Source organism: Eptesicus fuscus, chromosome 5 (genome assembly GCF_027574615.1).
Source record: "Eptesicus fuscus isolate TK198812 chromosome 5, DD_ASM_mEF_20220401, whole genome shotgun sequence".
In the NCBI taxonomy this organism is placed as follows: domain Eukaryota; kingdom Metazoa; phylum Chordata; class Mammalia; order Chiroptera; family Vespertilionidae; genus Eptesicus; species Eptesicus fuscus.
The window spans coordinates 18,118,503-18,139,780 of NC_072477.1; the positions used below are offsets into that span (position 1 = coordinate 18,118,503).

At 38.0% G+C, this 21,278-nt stretch overlaps 1 protein-coding gene across 9 annotated transcripts in view; it reads right to left on the reverse strand.

The window, feature by feature from the left end:
* The window catches only part of NRXN3 (neurexin 3), a 1,497,182-nt gene that overhangs the window by 167,057 nt on the left and 1,308,847 nt on the right, over nt 1–21,278 (reverse strand). For all 9 annotated transcript variants that reach the window (XM_054715858.1, XM_054715857.1, XM_054715860.1 and 6 more), the window contains one exon: nt 18,274–18,445. In XM_054715858.1, the coding sequence (XP_054571833.1) occupies nt 18,274–18,445 (172 nt within the window). The remainder of the gene's footprint in view (nt 1–18,273; nt 18,446–21,278) is intronic.

Sequence of the window (21,278 nt, forward strand, 5' to 3'; positions counted from 1 at the left end):
GAATAGAGAAAGAGTGGTGGGGGTTGACTGGGTAGGTGATAAGGAGTAGAGCTAATAGGAGCCTGGGGAGCTAGTTACCTGACACCCCTTCTCCCTTCCATTACTATTCAAATGAGGGATGGACTTGTTGGTGAGATGTTCTGGGACTGTAACCCTCACCCCATCAATGGATAAGTTTTAAAATATTCAACATTAATTTATATTAGTTTCAGGTGCACAGCATAGTGGTTAGGTAATCATATATTTTATAGAGTGTCTTCCCAATATTTCCAGTACACACTGGTACCTACATAATTATTACAATATTATTGACTATACAGTATTTCCTATGCTGTATTTTGTATCCCTGTGACTATTTTGTAACTATCATTTGTACTTCTTAATCCCTTCACAATTTTACACAACCCCCCCCAACCCCTTTCCCCTCTGGCAAACACCAGTCTGTTCTCTGTATCTATGAGTCTGTTTCTATTTTGTTTGTTCATTTATATTGTTCTTTAGATTCCACATGTAAGTGAAGTCATGTGGTATTTGTCTTTCTCTGACTGATTTATTTCACTTAGCACAATATCCTCTAGGTCTATCGATGCTGATGAAAATGGTAAGATTTCTTTCTTTTTTTATAGCTGAGTAATAATCCACCAATGGATTTCTTAAATCATTCCATGGGGAACCTAGGATGATTGCTTTTACTCCCATCTATCACCACAACCTTCTGAAACCAAAGCAAACATTTTATATTCTTGCAGAGTTATGAATAATCACTGGTCGTGAATAGCCTTACCTAGGCTCAGTATAGAAGGGTATTCTCCAACACACTCCTTACAAATACAAAACAATGAAAACAAAGCAAAGCACTGGGCTGAAGACCAAAACCAGACAAAAACCTTTCCCATCTTACAGCCTTGGCTTTTAAGAAGCAGGCAATGACTTTTAAACCCCTTACAAAGTTTACAGATTAGCAAAAAGCCACATTTATAAAGTTACTTGGCTTAGAATTTTCCTAGGACTTCATAGTTGGTGTCAGAATTGGATTACTTTAGCATGTGAATGTCAGTTGTACTCTAGAGAATAGCATCAAATATTATCAGAATCTAGGGTACTAAAGGATTAAATAAAGAGTAAAGACAATTAACTAACATTACTAAATGTTTAGAATGACAACTCAAGTGACACATACTTGTTAATAATTAGAAGTATGCCATGGTTTATGTCATGACACAAATATTAGTTCATACTATAAATGTGATGATCAGAATAACATGTTTTAAAATTATGTCTTATTTTAACACTTTTAAGAAAGTGGTTAATGATTATCCACATATTTTAAACATTTACTTGTTACCTAGACTCCCCTAGCCTGCACGGAATATTTATTATTGTGGACATGTGTTTTTTGTTTTATATGAAATTATCATCTCCTTAGAAGCAAGATTTGTTTTTTAAATATCCCCCTTCCGCAATCTTTTCCTCAACATACGATGATACCAAAAACACTGACACATCTTAAGTGCTCAAGAATATTCATAAAGTTGATGACCATTGTCACCTCAAACAGAGGCAGGTGTCCTGACTCCAACAAATTATTAAATTATTAGCTAGGAATGTTTAAATGATTACTAAGGTCCTTATAACCTCTGGAAACCTACAGATTTGAAGCATAAATAAAACATTAATGACTTTTTTTTTTTTTTTTTATCCTCACTAGAGGATAATTTTTTCAATTGATTTTTTAGAGAGTGAAAGGGAGGGAGGATGAGTGAAAGAGAGAGAGAGAGAGAGAGAGAGAGAGAGAGAGAGAGAGAGAGAGAGAGAGAGAGAGAGAGAGAGAGATCAATGTGAAAAAGACACTGATTGGTTGCCTCCTACATGCACCTCAACCAGGGCCAGGGATTGAACCTGCAACGGAGGTACATGCCCTTGACTGGAACCGAACCCACGACCCTTTTGTCCTCAGGCTGATGCTCTAACCACAAGCAAAACCTCCGAAGCTAATGACTCTTTTTGAGCCATTTAATATAAGGCCTTAATCACCTAATAGTAAATATTTGCTACCGGAGAAAAAAATGTATCTGTACTGAGGCAAATACAATATTTTTATAGTTACCCATGGATGTGCATATGCATGTTCTGTATGGACAGAGAGATATTTTACAAATATCCTAAAGAAACAATGCTTTAGCATGTTCTCCATAGAAGTTTACATCTTATAAGAAACAGTTCTTATATAACTATAAAAAATAAGTACCCAGGGTTTAAAAATGATTCAGAATAATTTCAAATAGCATTGCAAATAATAATGGAGTCGAACAAAATGTTTTAGATAAAAGCCAAAGAGGAGAAATAAGACATCTATTCTCTTGGTAGAAGAAAGGCAAACTCTATCACCTGTAACATTTCAAATTACACTAATCAATTTAGATTTGTCCATATTGTGTAGAAATCTCCAAACCAACCCCAGGAAAATGGATCAGATGACCTAGTATTTTCACCATTCTAATTGCTATGTTCCTTTGAATTTCACCTTTTCAGAAGCCCACTTTTATCTTTGCAATAATCATCCACGAGATTTAAAAAAGGCCTTTGAGTGACTAAATTTGCCTACTTATGATCATGTCATATCTATTGATACAACATTGCTGTCTTGTCAAAAAGCACTTACTATAGAACCTTAGTAAATACACACTGTAATTAGGACAAGAAATAAGTCAAGTGAGAGGAGAGCATGTACTTTTCTTGGTTTTACATTTTCGTTTCTGATATCAGGGATAGTGGCTTATATAATCACATTGGAATTTTTACAAGTGTTTAGGCTTCTAAACAGAAATTAACACTTCCCATCTAACCAAAATGCAAGGATGCTGTCCAAAGATTATTTTTCAAAGATTTACTTCTGAGTGCAACTCAAAAAAGAAAGCTATATAACATTATTAACCAATATAACTACAATACATTCAATTTAATAAAAAAGTAAAACCTAGACATAGTGAGTAGTAAAAAATATGTAGACCTCCTATTTATGTATTCTCTTATTTTTAATATGCTCTGATTAAATAATGATCCAATTCCTATTATTCAGTTTCTAGAACAGGGACTTACAGAGATGGATGCTTAAAATAATTTTATTTTTTAAATAAAGCTTTATTTATTTTTAGAGAGAGAGGAAGGTAGAGGGATACAGAGATGGAAACATGAGCCACACCAGCCAGGCAATGCTTAAAATATACTTTTAGAGAAGCACTTGAATTGTTTCTGTTAACAAAGGAATGCAATCACCAGGGTTGCTTCTGTTCCTAGAGGTTGACTGTGTCAATTGTGATTTCAGCAGAAATTGCACTTCCAAAAGGCAGTAAGGTTTGAAGGTACACCAATTATTGCTCAGACTCTCCAGCCCTCTAGTTAAGAGTGTGTTCATGCAGCTATGGTGGGGAGAGTGGCATAAATCAAGGAATCAAAGCCAGAAGAAACAGAAAGTATACTTGTATTGATTGTCCTATTTAACAAGAAAAAAAAAAAATGAAAGCCACTGTAACCTGACAGAATGATGCAGCTATATAATTATACAGCCACCGAATGAGCTGGATTCCCTGGCTAAAATGTTCATCAATGTTTTGGCCTATGTGTTCCTCGAAGATATCTGTAACTACTGTATTTCAACCAGACCATTAGGAATGTGGGGTTGGAACAAGTGTTGCAGATAAATTGCATACAACTACTGAGAATGAAAAAGAAAAACTACTGAGGATGGAAATAAGACTAGAGAATTGTCATAAAGGTCTGGGATCTGGGTTGGTCAGGACTCTGAGTCAACATGTTGGCATAGCACTTCACTCAGTTCAATTGACTTATTTCAAGAACAGATCTGTTAAGAGTATTTCAAAATTCCCTTTATGGACCCACTTGGAGATCAAAATTCTCTGCAGCCATAGTGGGATAAAGTTACAAAATGAAGCAAGACTATTATATTTCACTTGCTTTATCTCCTCCAGGAGATCTCAACTGCTCCCAGAGAACAATATATTCGTTTCCACGTATTACCTTCCTCTTTACTTCTCCTGGAGGTCCAGCTCCATCCTTACCACACAGAAAATTCAGCAAAAGATCCAGCTATTCATTTTGAAACTCTAAAAGCATTTGGTTCTATTTCAATTTGTACTTCACTTATATAAATTCTGATTTTATTGGCAACAGCATCTCACCACGGTTTTATATAGGTTTAAAAATGAAGTATTTCTAAACCGTGCCTGTCTGAGCGTTTAGATTTATTTTTCACTTTCCATTATATTTATGTTAGATTTATATTTAGGTGTTTTTTTTTTTAATTTCATGGATGCCTAAATGTCCTCCTTCATCCCTTTTATCATTTTGTCTAAGTACACTGAGAAATCTATTGTTTGAGACCTACAGAGAATCACCTCTGCAACATAAAAGTATTTTAGTAAAACCAGTTTTGTTTCAAGAAAGAAAAATGTCTCAGTAAAATCTTAAAAGTTATTCATAATAAAACATTTGATATTTTCCTGTTGCTTTTAAAACAAACATGTGTATTTAAAACATGGACAGGATGCTCTATATCTTGGTGTATATTATCATTGTGTATATGCAGACAGTGAAATCAGAAGAAGTATCTAGTAATATTAGTACAGTTGTACTGTTTAACATTTATTGAGCAACTACTATATAAGCACTTTGACTCATAAAAAAAAATGGGGGGTTAACAAAACTGTGGCCACTTTGCTTGAGTCAAGTCTGGTACTATATGCTTTCTATCCTAGTGGTAGAAACTTTGCCTTTTGATTGACAACTTTATTATAGCCAATATTGAGGTCTATAAAATGTGAAAGAACCCCTATTTTTATAAATAAAATCTAGTCTGCCTTAGTTTAATTTTTAAATATGCATTTTAAACTTGTGAATGCTTGTGTGTATATACACACCTGTAAAATCTCCAAACCTGATTCTTGCTCCTTTAATGAATAGGGGAACAGATTCTAAAATCTCTGAAATTCAATCTCTGAGAATGAGTCACATCTAAGGAGAGTGCACCCTCATAATGGCAGATCAATGGTAGGAACAGACCAGAAGCTCAAGCAGGTCATTAAGAGGTCAGGGGCAGCCAATGCTGAGAAAATGAAGAGGATGTTCTCTGGGACTTACTGGTAGTAGATAGACATTAGGGAGCAGGTAGAAGAAAATATAAATTCTAAGAAGTTATTTGGCACCTCTATGCAGAAGGGCAGAGAATAGGCTAGGGCAGCTGAGGCAGGGGCTAATAACAACCCATGAATTAACTTCCCTAATGAGAGCAGAGAGAATTGAATTTGGATCACTGCAAGTTATAGTTACTAAGTAGAAGTAACAGAGATAGAGAAATAATAATGTGTTCTGTTTGTTATTTGCAAATCTTGCTCTAAGCAATGTGTGGCATAACATAAATACAGATGGAATTGAATCTATGTCTTTGGTGTTCAGCGAAGAAAGTGTATTTCTTTTTTTAAAATATATTTTATTGATTTTTTTACAGAGAGGAAGGGAGACAGATAGAGAGTCAGAAACATTGATGAGAGAGAAACATCAATCAGCTGCCTCCTGCACCACCCCCCCTACTGGGGACATGCCCACAACCAAGGTACATGCCCTTGACCGGAATCGAACCTGGGACCCTTCAGTCTGCAGGCCGATGCTCTATCCACTGAGCCAAACCGGTTAGGGCCATTTATGTATTTCTTTGTCCTGAACTAACCTCAACAGTGGGTGTAGGTTAGTCTAATTATCAGTACTATTGCCTGTGTCTCTGGGATTTAACCCACCCACCTAGAGATAACCTTACTCTCTTTATTCTAAGCAGAGATGAGACAATCCATAAAATAAAGCTGGTGTATCAGTAAAAACAGAGCTATAGGCTTCAAAATATGTGATCTAGATCAAGCGTTCACCAACTACAACCAAGGGACAAAGTAACTCCTCACCATTTATTTCTGTAAATCATGTTATTAGAACATAGTTATGCACATTCATTTATGTATTGTCTGTGGTCATTTTTGCACTACAACAGAGAGTTGAATAATTGTAAGAAAGGCCTATAGTTTGAAAATCCATAATATGTATTATTTGGCTTTTTAGAAAAAAAAAAGTTTTCTCTAAATAAAGGTATCGGGGTCTCCGTGTGTATGTTCAAATTCAAGTTGGCTCTATCACCTACTAGTTGTATGATACCAGAGAGTGTGTTACTTAACACCTCTGAGACTCAGTTTTCTCATCTCTAAAATGGGAATAATAATGAATCCCTTTTTCTAGGATGCTATGAGAAAAGAGTCAATGTGATAAGCCATGAGCTCAGCACAAAATGAGTACTGTGCCAGTGTTACCTATTATCAAGTATTATTATTTCCCTAAAATCCTCTCTGCTAGGATATGCTGTAACATCCTCATCCCCCTCTCCAGGATATACAGATCTCAGATTCTTGTTGGCATTTGAAATGAAGATTTCACCATTGAACTCTGAGAAAAACACATCTCTATAATGTGATTAAAATGAAAACAAATCTAGTTTAATTAAACATTGAGACTGGCAATTGTGATCAGGCAGAAGCACATTTCTAGTGAATGTTAATAATGTGATTACAACGTGAGCTGCATACATTGGGATGTGGGGAACAATAGTAAATTTGCATGGGAATTTACATCTGTCAACCCTATAAATGTGAGCTCTATATACACAATGCAAACTGGACTGCTCCTGGGAAACCATGGAAAGTATAGAAACTTATAAATCTGTATAGAATCCCAGCATTGACACTCTCTGGCCCTGTGATTGCAACATGTTTGCTCAGACTCCCTGAGCCTTGGTTTATTCACCTATAATACAGGGACATTAATATACTTTTATCCTAAAACCATAGGGAAAATTACATTAGGTGAAATAACAAGTGTATGAACAATGCCTACCCACTAGTTTCCTCAGTGGGAAAGGTGTAGGTTGTCACGTTACAGTTTATGATTGTGTATGTCTAGGTTGGGAGCAGAGTTTGTTACCATTGACCTAGTGGGACCCAAGGTCACAGCCCAATTTCAGGCTCTAACTTATGTGTGCCTTTGAACCCAGATCTCACCTGAATAAAAGCACCTTCTTGCACTATTTGGAACTACAGATACAATATAGTATAGGTCACTGGATGGAGCATTAAGATTGCCCTCCAAGAGATACAGGCTTGAGGTCCAGGTCTTGTCTTCATGTACTAGCTTATGACCCTGGGAAAGTTAATCTTATAAACTTCCATATTCCTGTTTGTAAAATGATGATAAAATTAGTCTCTAACTCTTAGGGCTATTGGGAAGATTTAATATAAGAACTCAGAGCAGTGCCTGGCAGTTAATAACTGCACAATAAAATTTAAGAATTAAAACTATCTTGTTGATGTACATGCATTTCCATTGCACTAGAATATAAAACCCTTGAAAGCAGAGGCTGTGTTTTATTTTCTATCACCTACCCATCACCAGCATGGATTCACATGTAAAGTAGACTTTGAATAAATATTTGTTGAATGCTGAATGAATGGTTGCATAAGGAGATCACCACCCCTCAAACCAACCTCACTGATGGGAATGGGAGATTAGTAACATTTTTTTCAAGCATAAAAGGCAACAGCAGTTAGTCAAAAGATTTCTAAAATGTTTCTGCTTTATGGAAGTGCAATATAATTATTTTTTCTGGCCCATTATCAATTGATTTCTATGATTTGTTTGGATATAACCTTTAGCTTTTGCCTTGAATTGTTTTCCACTTACACAACTAGTCCCTACATGTTCTTATGCAGCACTGTATATCAACCATAGGCATTTGGCAAACCCCTCCACCCAGGCCCACACAGAGCATCAGGGACTTACTGTAGGCCATAGAAATAACACGTGGAAAGGAAGTGCATTTCATGGAGCAAACTGAAACACTACTGGGAATCAAATCCAGTGCACAGGAACCCCATGAACTGAAGATGAGCAGTGCCTCTTTGTCCTTGACACACCCTCTCCTTCTTCCTCTGACCCTCCTCCCCACTGTTTCAGCCTGCTGGGGTATTGACTGGGATTTTAGAGGAGTGGAAAGCTTTATCTCTTTGAGATGAGCTGCAATATGATTACAATCGATTGAGTGATTTACAGTTTAGAGCGCCTTTCATTATCCTCTGCGCTTTACAGAATTATAAATGGCATACTGTATGTGGATATATATTGGATATTTAGGTACCACCTTTCTCCAAGAAGCTAAATGTGCTTTTTAGATTTTAACTAACTAGAGGGACCCTGCAACCTCGTGCAAAACTTAAATTGAAGACTTGAAAACTTTTCCTATCAATAAAGCTATGTTCTTGCATGGGCACTAGGATGTTTGATGTTCATGATGAATTCCGGGGGGGGCGGGGAGGGGAATTGCATTTTATAGTTGGGATAATAATTCTAGATTTTCATAATTAAAGACAAATTTTGTATTCCAGAATTATTTTATTTACTACATAAACTGGAGCTTCTTTGTGACAATAGGGCAAACAAAACTTGTCATTCACTTAGCCTAGCTTAGACATTATGCAATACTGATGATTCTTTTACTTTGATAGAATTTGTGTAATTACAGAGGCCTTGCCTAGAATGAGATATTATTAATATTTTTATGTTACACTATCTCAAATGAGTATAATTTTAAAAATCACATAAAAGGTGACTACCTTGCATTTCTAATCTTGAAAGCATTATTCCATGGATTTGACTTAAATATAAACATACTAATTATTCATAGAAATTAAACATCTGTTTCCTTAAATAGTACCTAGAAGTAACCCTCAAATGCCTCATTACTTATTTCACTGAGGCTACTAGATATAACATGTAAAATATTTAACTTATGATTAAATAAATATTTATCATGAGCCTTTAAATTTGTTAAAGTCCCCCTTCCCCTCTAAATACCAAGGTGGTCTACAAAAGATGAGAAAAACATAAACCAGAACCCAAGACAAAATTGTGCATCTTATAAAGTCTCATAGAAGCTTCCAGCAAAATTGTTCTTTTGCTCAGCAACCCTCTAGATCAAATCACTGCCCTGTTCATAAGTCAATTCTGGATAAATAATATCTTTAGTTATATAGTTGCTACCATGTTATCTGACATACATTTTCATTGTTATAACAAACTCCTTTGTGTAATATTTAATAACTTTATAAATAACCTTGAGTCATGTTTCAGCTTAATGTCTCAGGGACATGTGCCTTGTGTCCAGGTGCCATGTGTGGATGGACTTCCTTTCCCTCTCTCCCAAATATTCTTCTCTTCTATAGAATGTCTATCTGTCTGTCACACACACACAAACACACACACACACACACACACACACACACACACACATCTATATTGACCCTTGAACAATGTGGGGAGATTAGGGGTGCTGAGCCCCACACAGTCCAAAGTGCATGTAGTATAACTTTTGACTCAGCTCAAAATCCATACCGACAGCATACAGCCAATTAACACATTTTGTACATATATATCATGTACCATCTTCTTATAATAAAGTAAGCTAGAAAGAAGAAATATTATTTTCAAAATCATAAGGAAGAAAAAGATACATTTATAGTATTTATTGAAAAAGAAAAAGACACCTGTATATAAGTAGACCTATACAGTTCAAGACCATATTGTTCAAGGTGAAAGGTATAGTCTTTTCTCTTCTGGGTAATTATATTTAATTTTAGCATTAACCAGAGGCCTACAGTTTGGTTTTTTAAAAATATATTTTTACCCATTTCAGAGAGGAAAGAAGAAGGAGAGAGAGATAGGATAGAAACATCAATGATGAGAGAGAATCATTGATTGGTTGCCTCCTTTATGCCCCACACTGGGGATTGAGCCCATAACCTGGACATGTTCCCTGACTGGGAATCAAACTGTGACCTCCTGGTTCATAGGTCAACGCTCAACCACTGAGCAACACTGGCCAGGTGAGGACTACAGTTTTTGCCTTTAAACACTTATCAGCTTCTGAGAGACACTGGTAGGGAGAGAATGGCTCTAGATTTGATAGCAGCGATTGTATAGGTGGTGTCCTGCTTATGATGGTTTGATTTAAGATTTTTCAAATTCATGAAAATGTAGAAGTGATATACTCAATAGAAACCTCACTTTGAACTTTGAATTTTGATCTTTTCCCAGGCTAGTAATATGCAATAGATACTCTCTTGTCATGCTGAGCATTGGCAGCGAGCATCAGCTCCCAGTCAGTCCCTTGGTCAGGAGGGAAAATGACTGGTATTCTATAGTGTATTCACTGTGTTAGATGATTTTGCCCAACTCCGGGCTAATGTAAATGTTCTGAGCACATTAAGGTAGCCCAGACTAAGTTATGATGTTTGATAGATTAACTGTACTAAATACATTTTTGACTTATGGTATTTTCAACTTAATGGTGGGTTATCAGGATGTAAACCCATTGTAAGCCAAAGAGCATCTATATTTAACTGGTAAGATACAAGGCTTTTTACACATGGCTGGGGGGGGGGGGTGTACAGGAGGCAGCTGATTGATGTTTCTCTCTCATCAATGTTTCTGACTCTCTATCCGTCTCCCTTCCTCTCTGTAAAAAATAAAATAATACTAAACACCCCCTCATCACTCTCCCTCCCCCAGGCAAGACCATAAAACAGAATTCTATCTAATGAGCTCTTCCCTTCTGCTCAGATATGGTGCTACCAGGTAAAGTGGGATTATGTTAAAAAAGAGGCTGCCTAAGTCCCCAAAGGCCTATCTGAGGATGGGGAGGAAGGCAGCCATCATAAATGCTCAGGGAAGTGCTGACTTCTAATGTGGCAGAAATCAGAGCTTTGACTTGAGAAAAAATTCTAAATTTTCCACATTTGGGTTAAGACCAGAATTTCTGGGGTATGCCAGTGTTCCAGGGCACCAAAGGGAATCTGTGGAAGGAGCAGAATGCAATTAAAACCCAGGCTGTCAAACCAGGTGGTCTTGGCTTGGAATCTCAGCATTTCTGCTCACTCTGTAAGATCTCTGGGACTGTTCCTAATCTGTAATATGAGAATAAAACTAGCATTGACCTCAAGGGTTATGTCAAGGCTCATTAAAATGTACATGAAGCAGGGAGTATGTTGTAAATGTCCAACAGAGGGCAGCCATCACCATCTGGATGAGCTGGCTGAGTGATAGCAGTAGCATTTGTTATTTTCCACATCTCTGGGACAACCAGCCCATGAATGGAGTGAAGGTATTATCCCAGTGATTGTGCAATGACAAAATACATGAGATGAGTTCAGAAGGTATATGAGGGCAAATGCCTGTTATTTTATTAATGATGCAAATAAAAATTTGTAATATGCAAAACAGGCAAAAGACAATAAGATAAAGCATATTTTTATTCTACTCTCTACAATACCAGCCACCAGTCTCATAAAACTGACCTGAGAATTGAATGAGAAAATGTATTTAAATCCCTCAGTGCCTAGGACATAGCAACTGCACAATAAAAATAAACCTTTAGGGCCTCAGTCTTTATCAGCCACCCTACAAGGGTGGCTACATGTGGTTAGTGGCTACTATATTAAACAGCACAGTCTAAAAGAAGAAAAAACACATTGTTAGCTCTCTAAATATCAGTGATTCTCAAACCCAGCTGTATATGAAATCACCATGGGATATTAAAAAATATTAATGCCTGGACCTGTGTTTCTTAAATTTTACTGTGCACACAAATCATCTGGGTATCTTGTTAAAATGCAGACTCTGATTCAGTGGGTCTAGGGGGGGCAGAGATTCTGCATTTTTTTAAAAAAAGATATTTTATTGACTTTTAGAGGGAGAGGGAGAAAAAGAAACATTAATGTGGGAGCATAACATTGATCAGCTGCCCCTGCATGTCCCCTTACTGGGCATCAAGCCCGAAACCTGGGCATGTGCTCTGACCAGAATTTAACTAGCAATCTTTCAGTGCACAAGACAATGCCCAACAAACTGCATTACACAGGCCAGGGTAGAGATTCTGGATTTTTAAGAAACTCCTGGATACTGCTGCTGCTACTTCTGATCTATGGACCACATCCCAGACCATTTAAATTAGGTGACATGGGACTAGTGTCTGAGCACCCACAGTTTATTAAAAGTTACTAGGAGATGCTTGGCCTGAGTGGCTCAGTTGGTTGAGCATTGACCGGTGCACCAAAGGGTTGCTGGTTTGATTCTTGGAAAGGACACATGCCTGGGTTGCAGGTTCAATCCCTGGTTGGGGCTCATGCAGAAAACAACTGATCTTTGTTTTTCTCTCACATCAATGTGTCTCTCTGTCTATATATCTGTCTCTCTTCCTCCTCCCCTCACTCCCTCCCTCCCTTGCTCTCCACCCCGCTTCCTCTCTCTAAACTTGTCCTCGGTTGAGGATAAAAAAAATAAATAAAAAAAGGTTACCAGGAGAATATAATTTGTAGTCAAGTTAAAGAACACTGCTACACACACACACACACACACACACACACACACACACACACACTATTGAAAATATTTTAAAAACATTTTTACACTAATGTCCAACCCCAGCAAGGTGAAAGTCCCTTGGAAATAGAAACTCACCTACTTGTTAATCTTTATTCATTCCTGACAAATTGGAAAGAATGACTGTCTGGCAGTACTAATATTCAGGATGCCCTGGTCTGACTGATTAATGGACATGTTTTGTGACAGAATGTTGGAAGAACTTATTTATAAGATGGTTTTAAAATGTGTACCTAGCAATGCTCACACACACTCATTAAGTAACCTCTCCCCAGTCGCTGTTATATCTCTGCAGTCTTGGAAACCATGTGCAATGATGGCTTTTCTCCTGGCTTGTAATTGTACTTCTTATTCCACTACCTATGTTTTTTTCCCTGTTGAACTGAAAGTAACACTGAACTGAATGGATGAATGGGCAGGTAGACAGGGCTTGTTTTAATATGGGCTTCAAATCTGGCAAGACTTCAAGTATTTGCAGCCAAAGGCAGAAAGAAGAGGAGAGAAAACCTTGTCAGCATTGTGTCAAGTATGTAGACTTGTTTTAACCCTTTAGTCTCAATAATCTAAGATGACATGTGGACAAATAAATCTCTCTTATCCTCCTGTATACTGTCAACATTGTAAAAGGACAATACCTGGTTGAACATGAGAGACATTCTCTAACTCAGTAATTCTCAAATGAGGATGATTTTGGCCCCCAATGGGCATTTGGTACTGGAGAGATGCTGCTGGCATGTAGTTGATGGAATTGGTGGTGCTGCTAAACTTCCTACAATGCACAGGACAGCCTGCCACAGCAAGAAAGTACCCAGAACAGAATGTCCTGTCTGCCAAGGTTGAGAAACCCCAACTAAACTAGTCTGGAAGGGACTTCTGATTAAGAATACTTTTGATGGAAAAACAAAAACAAAACAAAAATCTAAAGCCTAGTGTCAGTGTCAATCAAAGCATGACTCTGAGAGATAGAAAAAATGTGCAGGAAATTTGAGGTAGTCCGATCTGAGCATCAGAATGGGTATATTGGCTCTACCCCTTAAGTTGAGTGATATTTAGCCTCTCAGAGCCTCAATGACGTATCCTTAAAATGGGTATGGTGGTAATAATAATAACAAACCCAGTTCTCTCATAGCATAGAGTGAGGCTCAAGTGTAATAAAGCATATGGAAGCAATTTGAACTGCAGGAAGCACTACAGTGTTTTTACTTACAATGCCTATAAAGACAAAGCTTTGCCCAGCCAGTATTGCTCAGTGGTTGAGTATCAACCCATAAAACAGTAGGTCACAGTTTGATTTCTGGTCAGGGCACATGCCCAGGTTGCCGGCTCGATCCCCAGTAGGGGGCATGTGGGAGGCAGCTGATCAATATTTCTCTCTCATCTATGTTTCTATCTCTCTATCCCTCTCCCTTCCTCTCTCTCTAAAATCAATAAAAACATATTTTAACAAAATACAAGGAGTTGTGGAATTTGATACACTCAAATAGAAAAATGGATATTTCTAATCTAGGGCCTAGAAGGGGAGACAATTCTCTATTCTTTTCAGGTTCAGAGTGGTCAAGAGGGATTTTAACTTAGAACATCAGTGGGCATTTTATTGACTCAGGAAGGAAATACCAGTCAAGAGCACTTTACCTGACGTGGACTGCAGTATCAAGAAGGAAAACAAACAAACAATGGAGACCCTATTCTCCTGAATACCATCTGTTTAGAAAGATGGAAAGTCAGAGCTGCTTATCAGTCTTCACTTTCCAGGAATCTTGGCTCTGACTTGAAAAACCCCTTACTGCATGGTGCTCAGGTTTCTTAAAACTCTGATGACACAACCAGCCACCCACTGTGGAGGGAGAGGATCTTTCAACCATCCCGGGTAGCCCAGCTCCCAGGGGGCCTAGAGCTGGGGCTAAAATTAATTTCTCTGGCTCAGCTCACCTCTCACTTTCCTTCCTTGCATTGTGTCAAGAAAGTAATCAGAGGCTTTATAAAGAACATTTGTCAGTGTCTGGATGTAGGCTTGGGGCTGATTCTCCTTTTATTTCCACCTCCTATTCCTTAGCCTTTCTATTTCCAGGTTCAAAGAAAGAAGGTACTTTTGAGTTCTATCTCTCAGAATTAATGGATATAAGATTCCAATGGCTACAGAACCTTTTTCCATTTGGATCATTCCCCCAGCTAGTTTATAAATATCTCACAGGGGGATGTTTCGGGAGAGCCACATAAAATCCCATCAATGCCCATGAGAAGATTCTGGAGTTGACCCATTCACCCTGACACACAGGGACCTGTGGAGAACATGTCTTCAGAATAAGAAAACTTGGGTGAATATTCCATAAGAACCACCCAATATGTCTTTACTGTTTAAACATTAGCAAGAAACAAATAGCACTATTGAACTATTTGGTGGTTTTTCTATTTATTACCCTCAATAAAACAGAATAGCTTAGAAAAAGGAGAATGCAATACTTTTCTAGAAACTGTGTCCAGGTGGCTTTGTTCTTTGATTCCTGGATACCGGGTGTATTTTGCTCTTATGGTTTAATACAGATTAATTAAACATGATTGGATTGCTCTACTGATGCTTTCAATTTTGTTAAATGGGTCCTTTCAGTCTCAAAGGAAAGCAGGCAGGAGAGAAAGTAAGGTACCCAAGCTCAAAGGTGAGCCACTCCTAGGAAGGCTTGGAAGAGTGGAGTGTGAAACTGGAATGTTGCACTTTCCAATCCAGGCAACTGAGTAAAGTGAGGGCTCCTTCAAATACTCAGTATTCTTTCAATTGCCCCATGGAAGCACATTGCCATTGCTGTCAGGTTCGCTTGGACTTGTTACAAATGAGTCTTTTAGCACAGTTAAAATAACTTCTATTTTTAAAGGAGGATTTTCAACTCTACATCTCAGAATAACCATGTATGTGTGGTTATTGATACTCACTTTTGTAATATGATGCTTTAAGTAAAGGAATAAACCTAAGATGCCACAAAAATAATGTTGCTCACTTCTATCTACACAGTTTTCAAAATAGCCCCCAGTTTGCTGTGGGGCAATAATGGGAATCTGTCTAGTTGAGAACAAGAGAATCTGGTCTTCCTTCTTTCAATCATTCATCCTGTGACCTTAGGAGAGACAGCATCTCTCTGGGTCTCCTTTTAAATTTGAAAAGGAGAAAAAGGATACCTATTCTACCCAACTTAATAGTAAAAATAAAATAATCTGTATAAGTGAATATATAATAGTAAAAAAATGCTACCCAAATGTTTGGAAATCCTCATAGCTAACATTTATTGAATATTGACTTACTTGACCCAGAATTATGTTAAGTATTTTACATGCGTTCAACTCATTTAATCTTCACATTAATCCTGGAAAGTAAGTATTAGTACTACTAACATTTTACAGAGTAGGAAACAACTGTTCTGGAGGTTAAATAACTTCCCTAAGATTTGGAAGTGGATCACAAAACAGGAAAAAAAGCACTTACTTAGGGAACCAAGAAAACAGAGTGAAAAATTAGAAGGTGGGGAGAAAGAATCTGATATATTTTGAAAGCATTACGGTGATCATCAGAGAAAAATCAGACCTGTTAGGTATTCTCACACTTAGGGTTTAGTGTTGTTGTATTTTGAATTATATGTGGAGAGAGGCACCAAATATTTCAGTGTTTAGGGCATCTCCAGGTCTTAATCCAGCCTGTCTTAGACTCCCGGGGAATAGCACCAGCATCCCAACTCCAGCCAGTTGCCTCCAAAGCCCATACTATAACTACTATACTGCATCATGTCCTACAATAATACATATTATTAGTAAATAACCATTACCAACAGCTACTAGTAATAATAGTTTTCAGTGTGAAGCAATGTCAATAAATAAAGCTTTTTCTCTGTTTTGAAAACATAGGAAAAAAACCTGTAATTTGGAACTAAAGATACAAAGAGGTAGGCACACAGCAAGGGTCACTGGTCTCCTTATGTGTCTGTGGCTTTAAAATTACCATCAAAGAGCCTTTTCATTGCTGGCAGCAAACTCATAGATTCTATACTGGCTCAGGGCAAGTGGTTAATATCAATTTAGAAATCTTTGAAATTCCTAATAAAAACATAACAAACCCTACAGCAGCACCAGCAGGGCCAATGATAACATGCATGGAGAGAGACTGATTTTTCCTATGAGCAAATAAACAGCTTTTAAGACCTCAAGCTATTTTGATTTCCCTGCAACCCCCACTCCATGGAGTTTAAGCAAGAAGCATTTAAAAATCAGGTCTATTGGTGTCTAGTGAATTTGGATGATGATAAAAATTCAGAGTGGCTGTTAACACCTCTGGCTCTCTTCCAAGGCTCAAAGATAATCTCATAAGGTCATTTTTCTGTGACTTAATTTCAGAAGTGCTAAATGTATGATAAGAGACTCCCAGCAAAGGCTGAGCTGGATACTGTATGGAGATTGAGAAGGTAAATAAAAGGGCAGGTGGGGCTTTCTGCTTCAATAACTTGGGAGTCTTGTATGCTATTTGTAGATGCTCCCATAATTTTAAAATCAAACATAAGAAGACTGGTTATTAGAGGGGGGAAACCTAGCAGCACAGTAGCACAGTTACTCCTGATTGGCATTAAAAAAATAATGCTGAATTAGGTGTGAAAACATAATCACAGTCTTTAGGTCATTCAAAATTCTTGAGCCACAATTATTAATAGCTAAACAGCTCTTATATTTCCAAAAATGTGCCTCTGGCTTTCTCATCTCTGTGCACATCTCACTATGAAGGAAGTGAGAGGATAAAAGTGAGGAAGTTATGGGGAGTTCAGAGTGCAGAAGTTTGACAGTCAGACATAGCATTGTGGCTACATTAATGAAAGGTTCAGTATTCTGTACTCTTCTCTTGCATCCACCAGGTAATAATACTATTGTGGAGCAAAGTCCCTTAGCCAAACTATTTTCCTTTCCATTCCTGAAAAATTTATTATCAGGGCTCTTTTCCTGGGAGAAGTGAGAGATGGGAGGGGAAATGAACGGATTATTTAAATGATCTCTTTTAAAGAAGGCAACCTTCCCTCCCACTGCCCTTGATTCAGCCATCTGGCTCTGGAGTTTGTTGGCAAATGCTCCTTGAGTATAAAATTTAAACAGATGATTAACCCCTCTCCCTCCCATACCAGAATGCTTTCTATTAAAACCCCTACTAGGACCAATCTCTAAATATCAAGGTAGGCTTAGTGTTAGTGAAAAAAAAATTGGCAAAGTCAACCAAATGAATGAAATACCATCCTTAGTTTTTCTCTGTTACCCTGACTTATTGTTCATCCATTCAAGTTTAGTAAACTTCCTTTCACATTCTTTCTGCAATCTTTGGCCATGTGTACCTAACTAAAAAATACCACGAAGTCCCTGATCTCAAATTGACTATTTCATGATGATCAATAGAAAGAAGCTCATGATAAAGATGGTATGCCTTCCCTAAGGCATTGTTCATCATTTGCAGTGCCCTGGAAATCCTAAAGTAATCGTCTCGGTATGAGCCAGTTGGGTTGACAAACAGTGTTCAGTGTATAATTAGTAAGTCTCCAGAAGCTCCCTACACTGGACCAAGTCCTAAAGAAATGACTTATTTTCTCATACAAAAACCAGAAATGTACACTTAATGTTCAGTGTTTTATGATTTAGTGATGGTCATGAGAAAATTACCATTTAGAAGAATGGGAGAGCAAAAAAGAGTACGGTCATTGAGAGTAAAACATGTACCTGTGGGGTAATGCTCATTCATTGGCCAGTTGTCCACCTGAAGTGTGGCATTGCCTCCATTCCTGGTGAAGCGCACCACGTGGTATTTACCATCGTTTACTGGGGTTCTCTCTTCTTTGATGGAGATGTCAACTGTGCCAATATTGAAAACAACCCCAATTTTCCCCTGTTCCTGTAAGAGAGAAACACAAAAGGCATAGTTGTTACCAACCACAAGGTTTTCTCTTTTTAAAGTTAATCCGCCAACTAACAATAAATGTGTAGGTACTCAGAGGGAGGTGTCAGCATGAAGTTAACAATCTCTCCATGGGCTTTCATCCTAAACATAAAACCAACAGTATCAAGCTACCCCAGTTGCTCTCAGAGACTGCACAGCATAGGTTACATCATTTGATAGTCCTCAACAGATATCAAAGTTGGGACCACAGAACTACCTAATAACTGTACAGTAGCACAGCAAAGCTCACTTCTGTGTAGTGAGTTAGGCCTGTTTTCTAGGAGATACTAATAAGACATTGGACCCTACAGCACCACACAATTCAGATTGAGGATTAAAAAGTGAAACTAAGCCTTGTACATTTTGGGTAATCAAGGCCAAGAAGAGGGGTGCCGAATCATTAGAAATCAATGAAAGAGGAGCTATCATTATGGACCAACTCCTGATGATACCTTTCTAAAACAGAAAATGTGTCCTCAGTAGAGTCCAGGGACACTGAGCTGGGGTTTTCAGAGTCAGATGGCTGTCACCTTTCCCACACTTGTAGCCCTAGTACTGAGGTTAATCCAAAGAGGGATGCAATATTCAGTACTAAAGCTTTATGTTACACAGCAGAAGATACCTCTGATACCCAAAAAGACTTCTGCGGGTGAAAACACAATGAATTCCAAAAGGAAAACACTGTGGCAATGGAGGGAATGATTATGGTGCTGGTGATGGTGGTGGTGAAGGTGGAGGTGGTGATATCATCCACCTCCTGGGAAGTGAAATATTGATAAGTAACAGTGCAATTAAAACTCTTACTGTTCTCCTCTGATAATTAGTTACAACCAAGTGTTAGGATAAGTATTAAACTGAGACATAAAATGAAAATAACCTTAGTGACCAGAATCAGTCTCTCTCCACATCTTGGAAAGGCATCAAGGCATGTAGGGTGCCAGGGGGAATAGGCAAAGGGATAGTCCGACTTATTGACTTATTGGCTATAGGTTGGACATTGACCGATAGTATAATTTTGTTGTAATTCCGATGTTCTACAAGACTGAGTCACAGTATTTGTTCACATAGTCCCATATCCTCTGTTTCCTAATTCAAGAAGTAGAAGAAGAAGACAAGGAGGAGGAGAAAGAAGGGGAAGTGAGAGGGAGAAGGAAGAGTAGGAGGGGACAAGTAGGAGAAGAAAGAGAAGGTTATAGGAAAAGAAGTCTAGAATCCATATGAACTAACATGTAAGAAAGATTTTGCTGAATCTCAGATTTAGTAATTTGGTTCAGTCATTCATTTATTCAATCATTCAATACATAAATGCAATGTTTATTAAGCACTTACTGTACTTAAAATTGATACATTATGACTTCTGGTGAGATTTTAGGCACTGGTCTCCATAGAGTTAGTACGCTTCACTTATGTTTTTTAAAAGACAGGCTTTCCTCAACTTCCCAGTTTTTCTTTAGTAAATGAACACGCCTTGTGCCCAACCAAGAATCTTGATCTTAGAAAGTAGGAATCTAGGTTGATCAACCAAGGCTGCTTTCAGTAGGCAGAGATGCTGAGATACAGGGTGGACATCGCTGCTTCCTTTGTACCCAGCATACAGCACACAATGTAAAATGATGCCTGCAATTCCCAGGTTCTGTTCTCTGGGAAAACTGATTTGGGTGCCTGCCAAAGTAGTGACTCCATTCACCCATGATTTCTTAAATCCCTGTTTGTTGTGACATTATGTTCTCAGTGTTGTTTTGTTTTATTTCCACCTCTTCATCTTCAGCACTAAAGTATCTAGCATTAAGATATGATGCATAGATAAATGTATCTGATGATATTTTTGCATAGTTTATGCCCATAATTAATAATATTATGATCCATTTTATTCTTACTTCTTAATTCTCTAGGAATTCATAAATGACAATATAACTTATTTTGCTTATTCTTAGTTAAACAATTAATGTTCTTTGCTAAGGTTGTGTGTGTGTGTGTGTGTGTGTGTGTGTGTGTGTGTGTGTGTGTCTGTTCTTAGTCACCCTCATTCCTAAATAAGCAAAGCTATAGGAATCTGAGTCAGAATCTGTTCAGCAGAATAAATGGACTGGAGAAGTTAAGAAACCATGACTGCAGGCACCATTACTCCTCTGCCCATACCATACAAGTGGGCTGTTCATTGCATCACTATTCTTCAATGAGAAGCCACTGTATAAATCCTGGATGTGTGGCAAGGACTGCTAGTGATTCAACTCGCCTCTGAGTCACTAATTAATCTGTATGGAGAACAGTTTGAGGGTGAGAGAGGTGAGCTTTACTAGTAAACCAGCCCTCTGCAGCTTTTCAGCCACAGCAGAGGCCAAGTACGGTTCTGGCTCAGTGAGCTGGCTGATCAGGTAGATATATTCTTGGGCAGATTCTCTGCAAGATCCATAATAGATTCAGGGAGAGGAAAGATTTAATCTCTGCCAGAGTAAATATTTGGTCCTTATCTGAGGCTCCACACATTTGCTGCCGCAATTGCTGTTTCAGAGAGATCTTCCTAATCCTGCTGACATATGGCCAATGTTGACAGAGACCCCCAACCTGACATTTCACTGTGTTCCTGTAGTGGTAAACGTGGCTGTGCTAGACCTCGGATGTGGTCTTTTCAATCGCATAAAATTTCATTACTTCAACCTCCTTGTCGTTTGTCATGGGACCACAGTGGCATTATACTCTGTGGCTAACTGCTTTGTCTCAGTTCATTATAAGCCTTGTGGCAAATACCCAGATAGTCGTGCAGGTTTGAATCCATCATGCAGCTGTC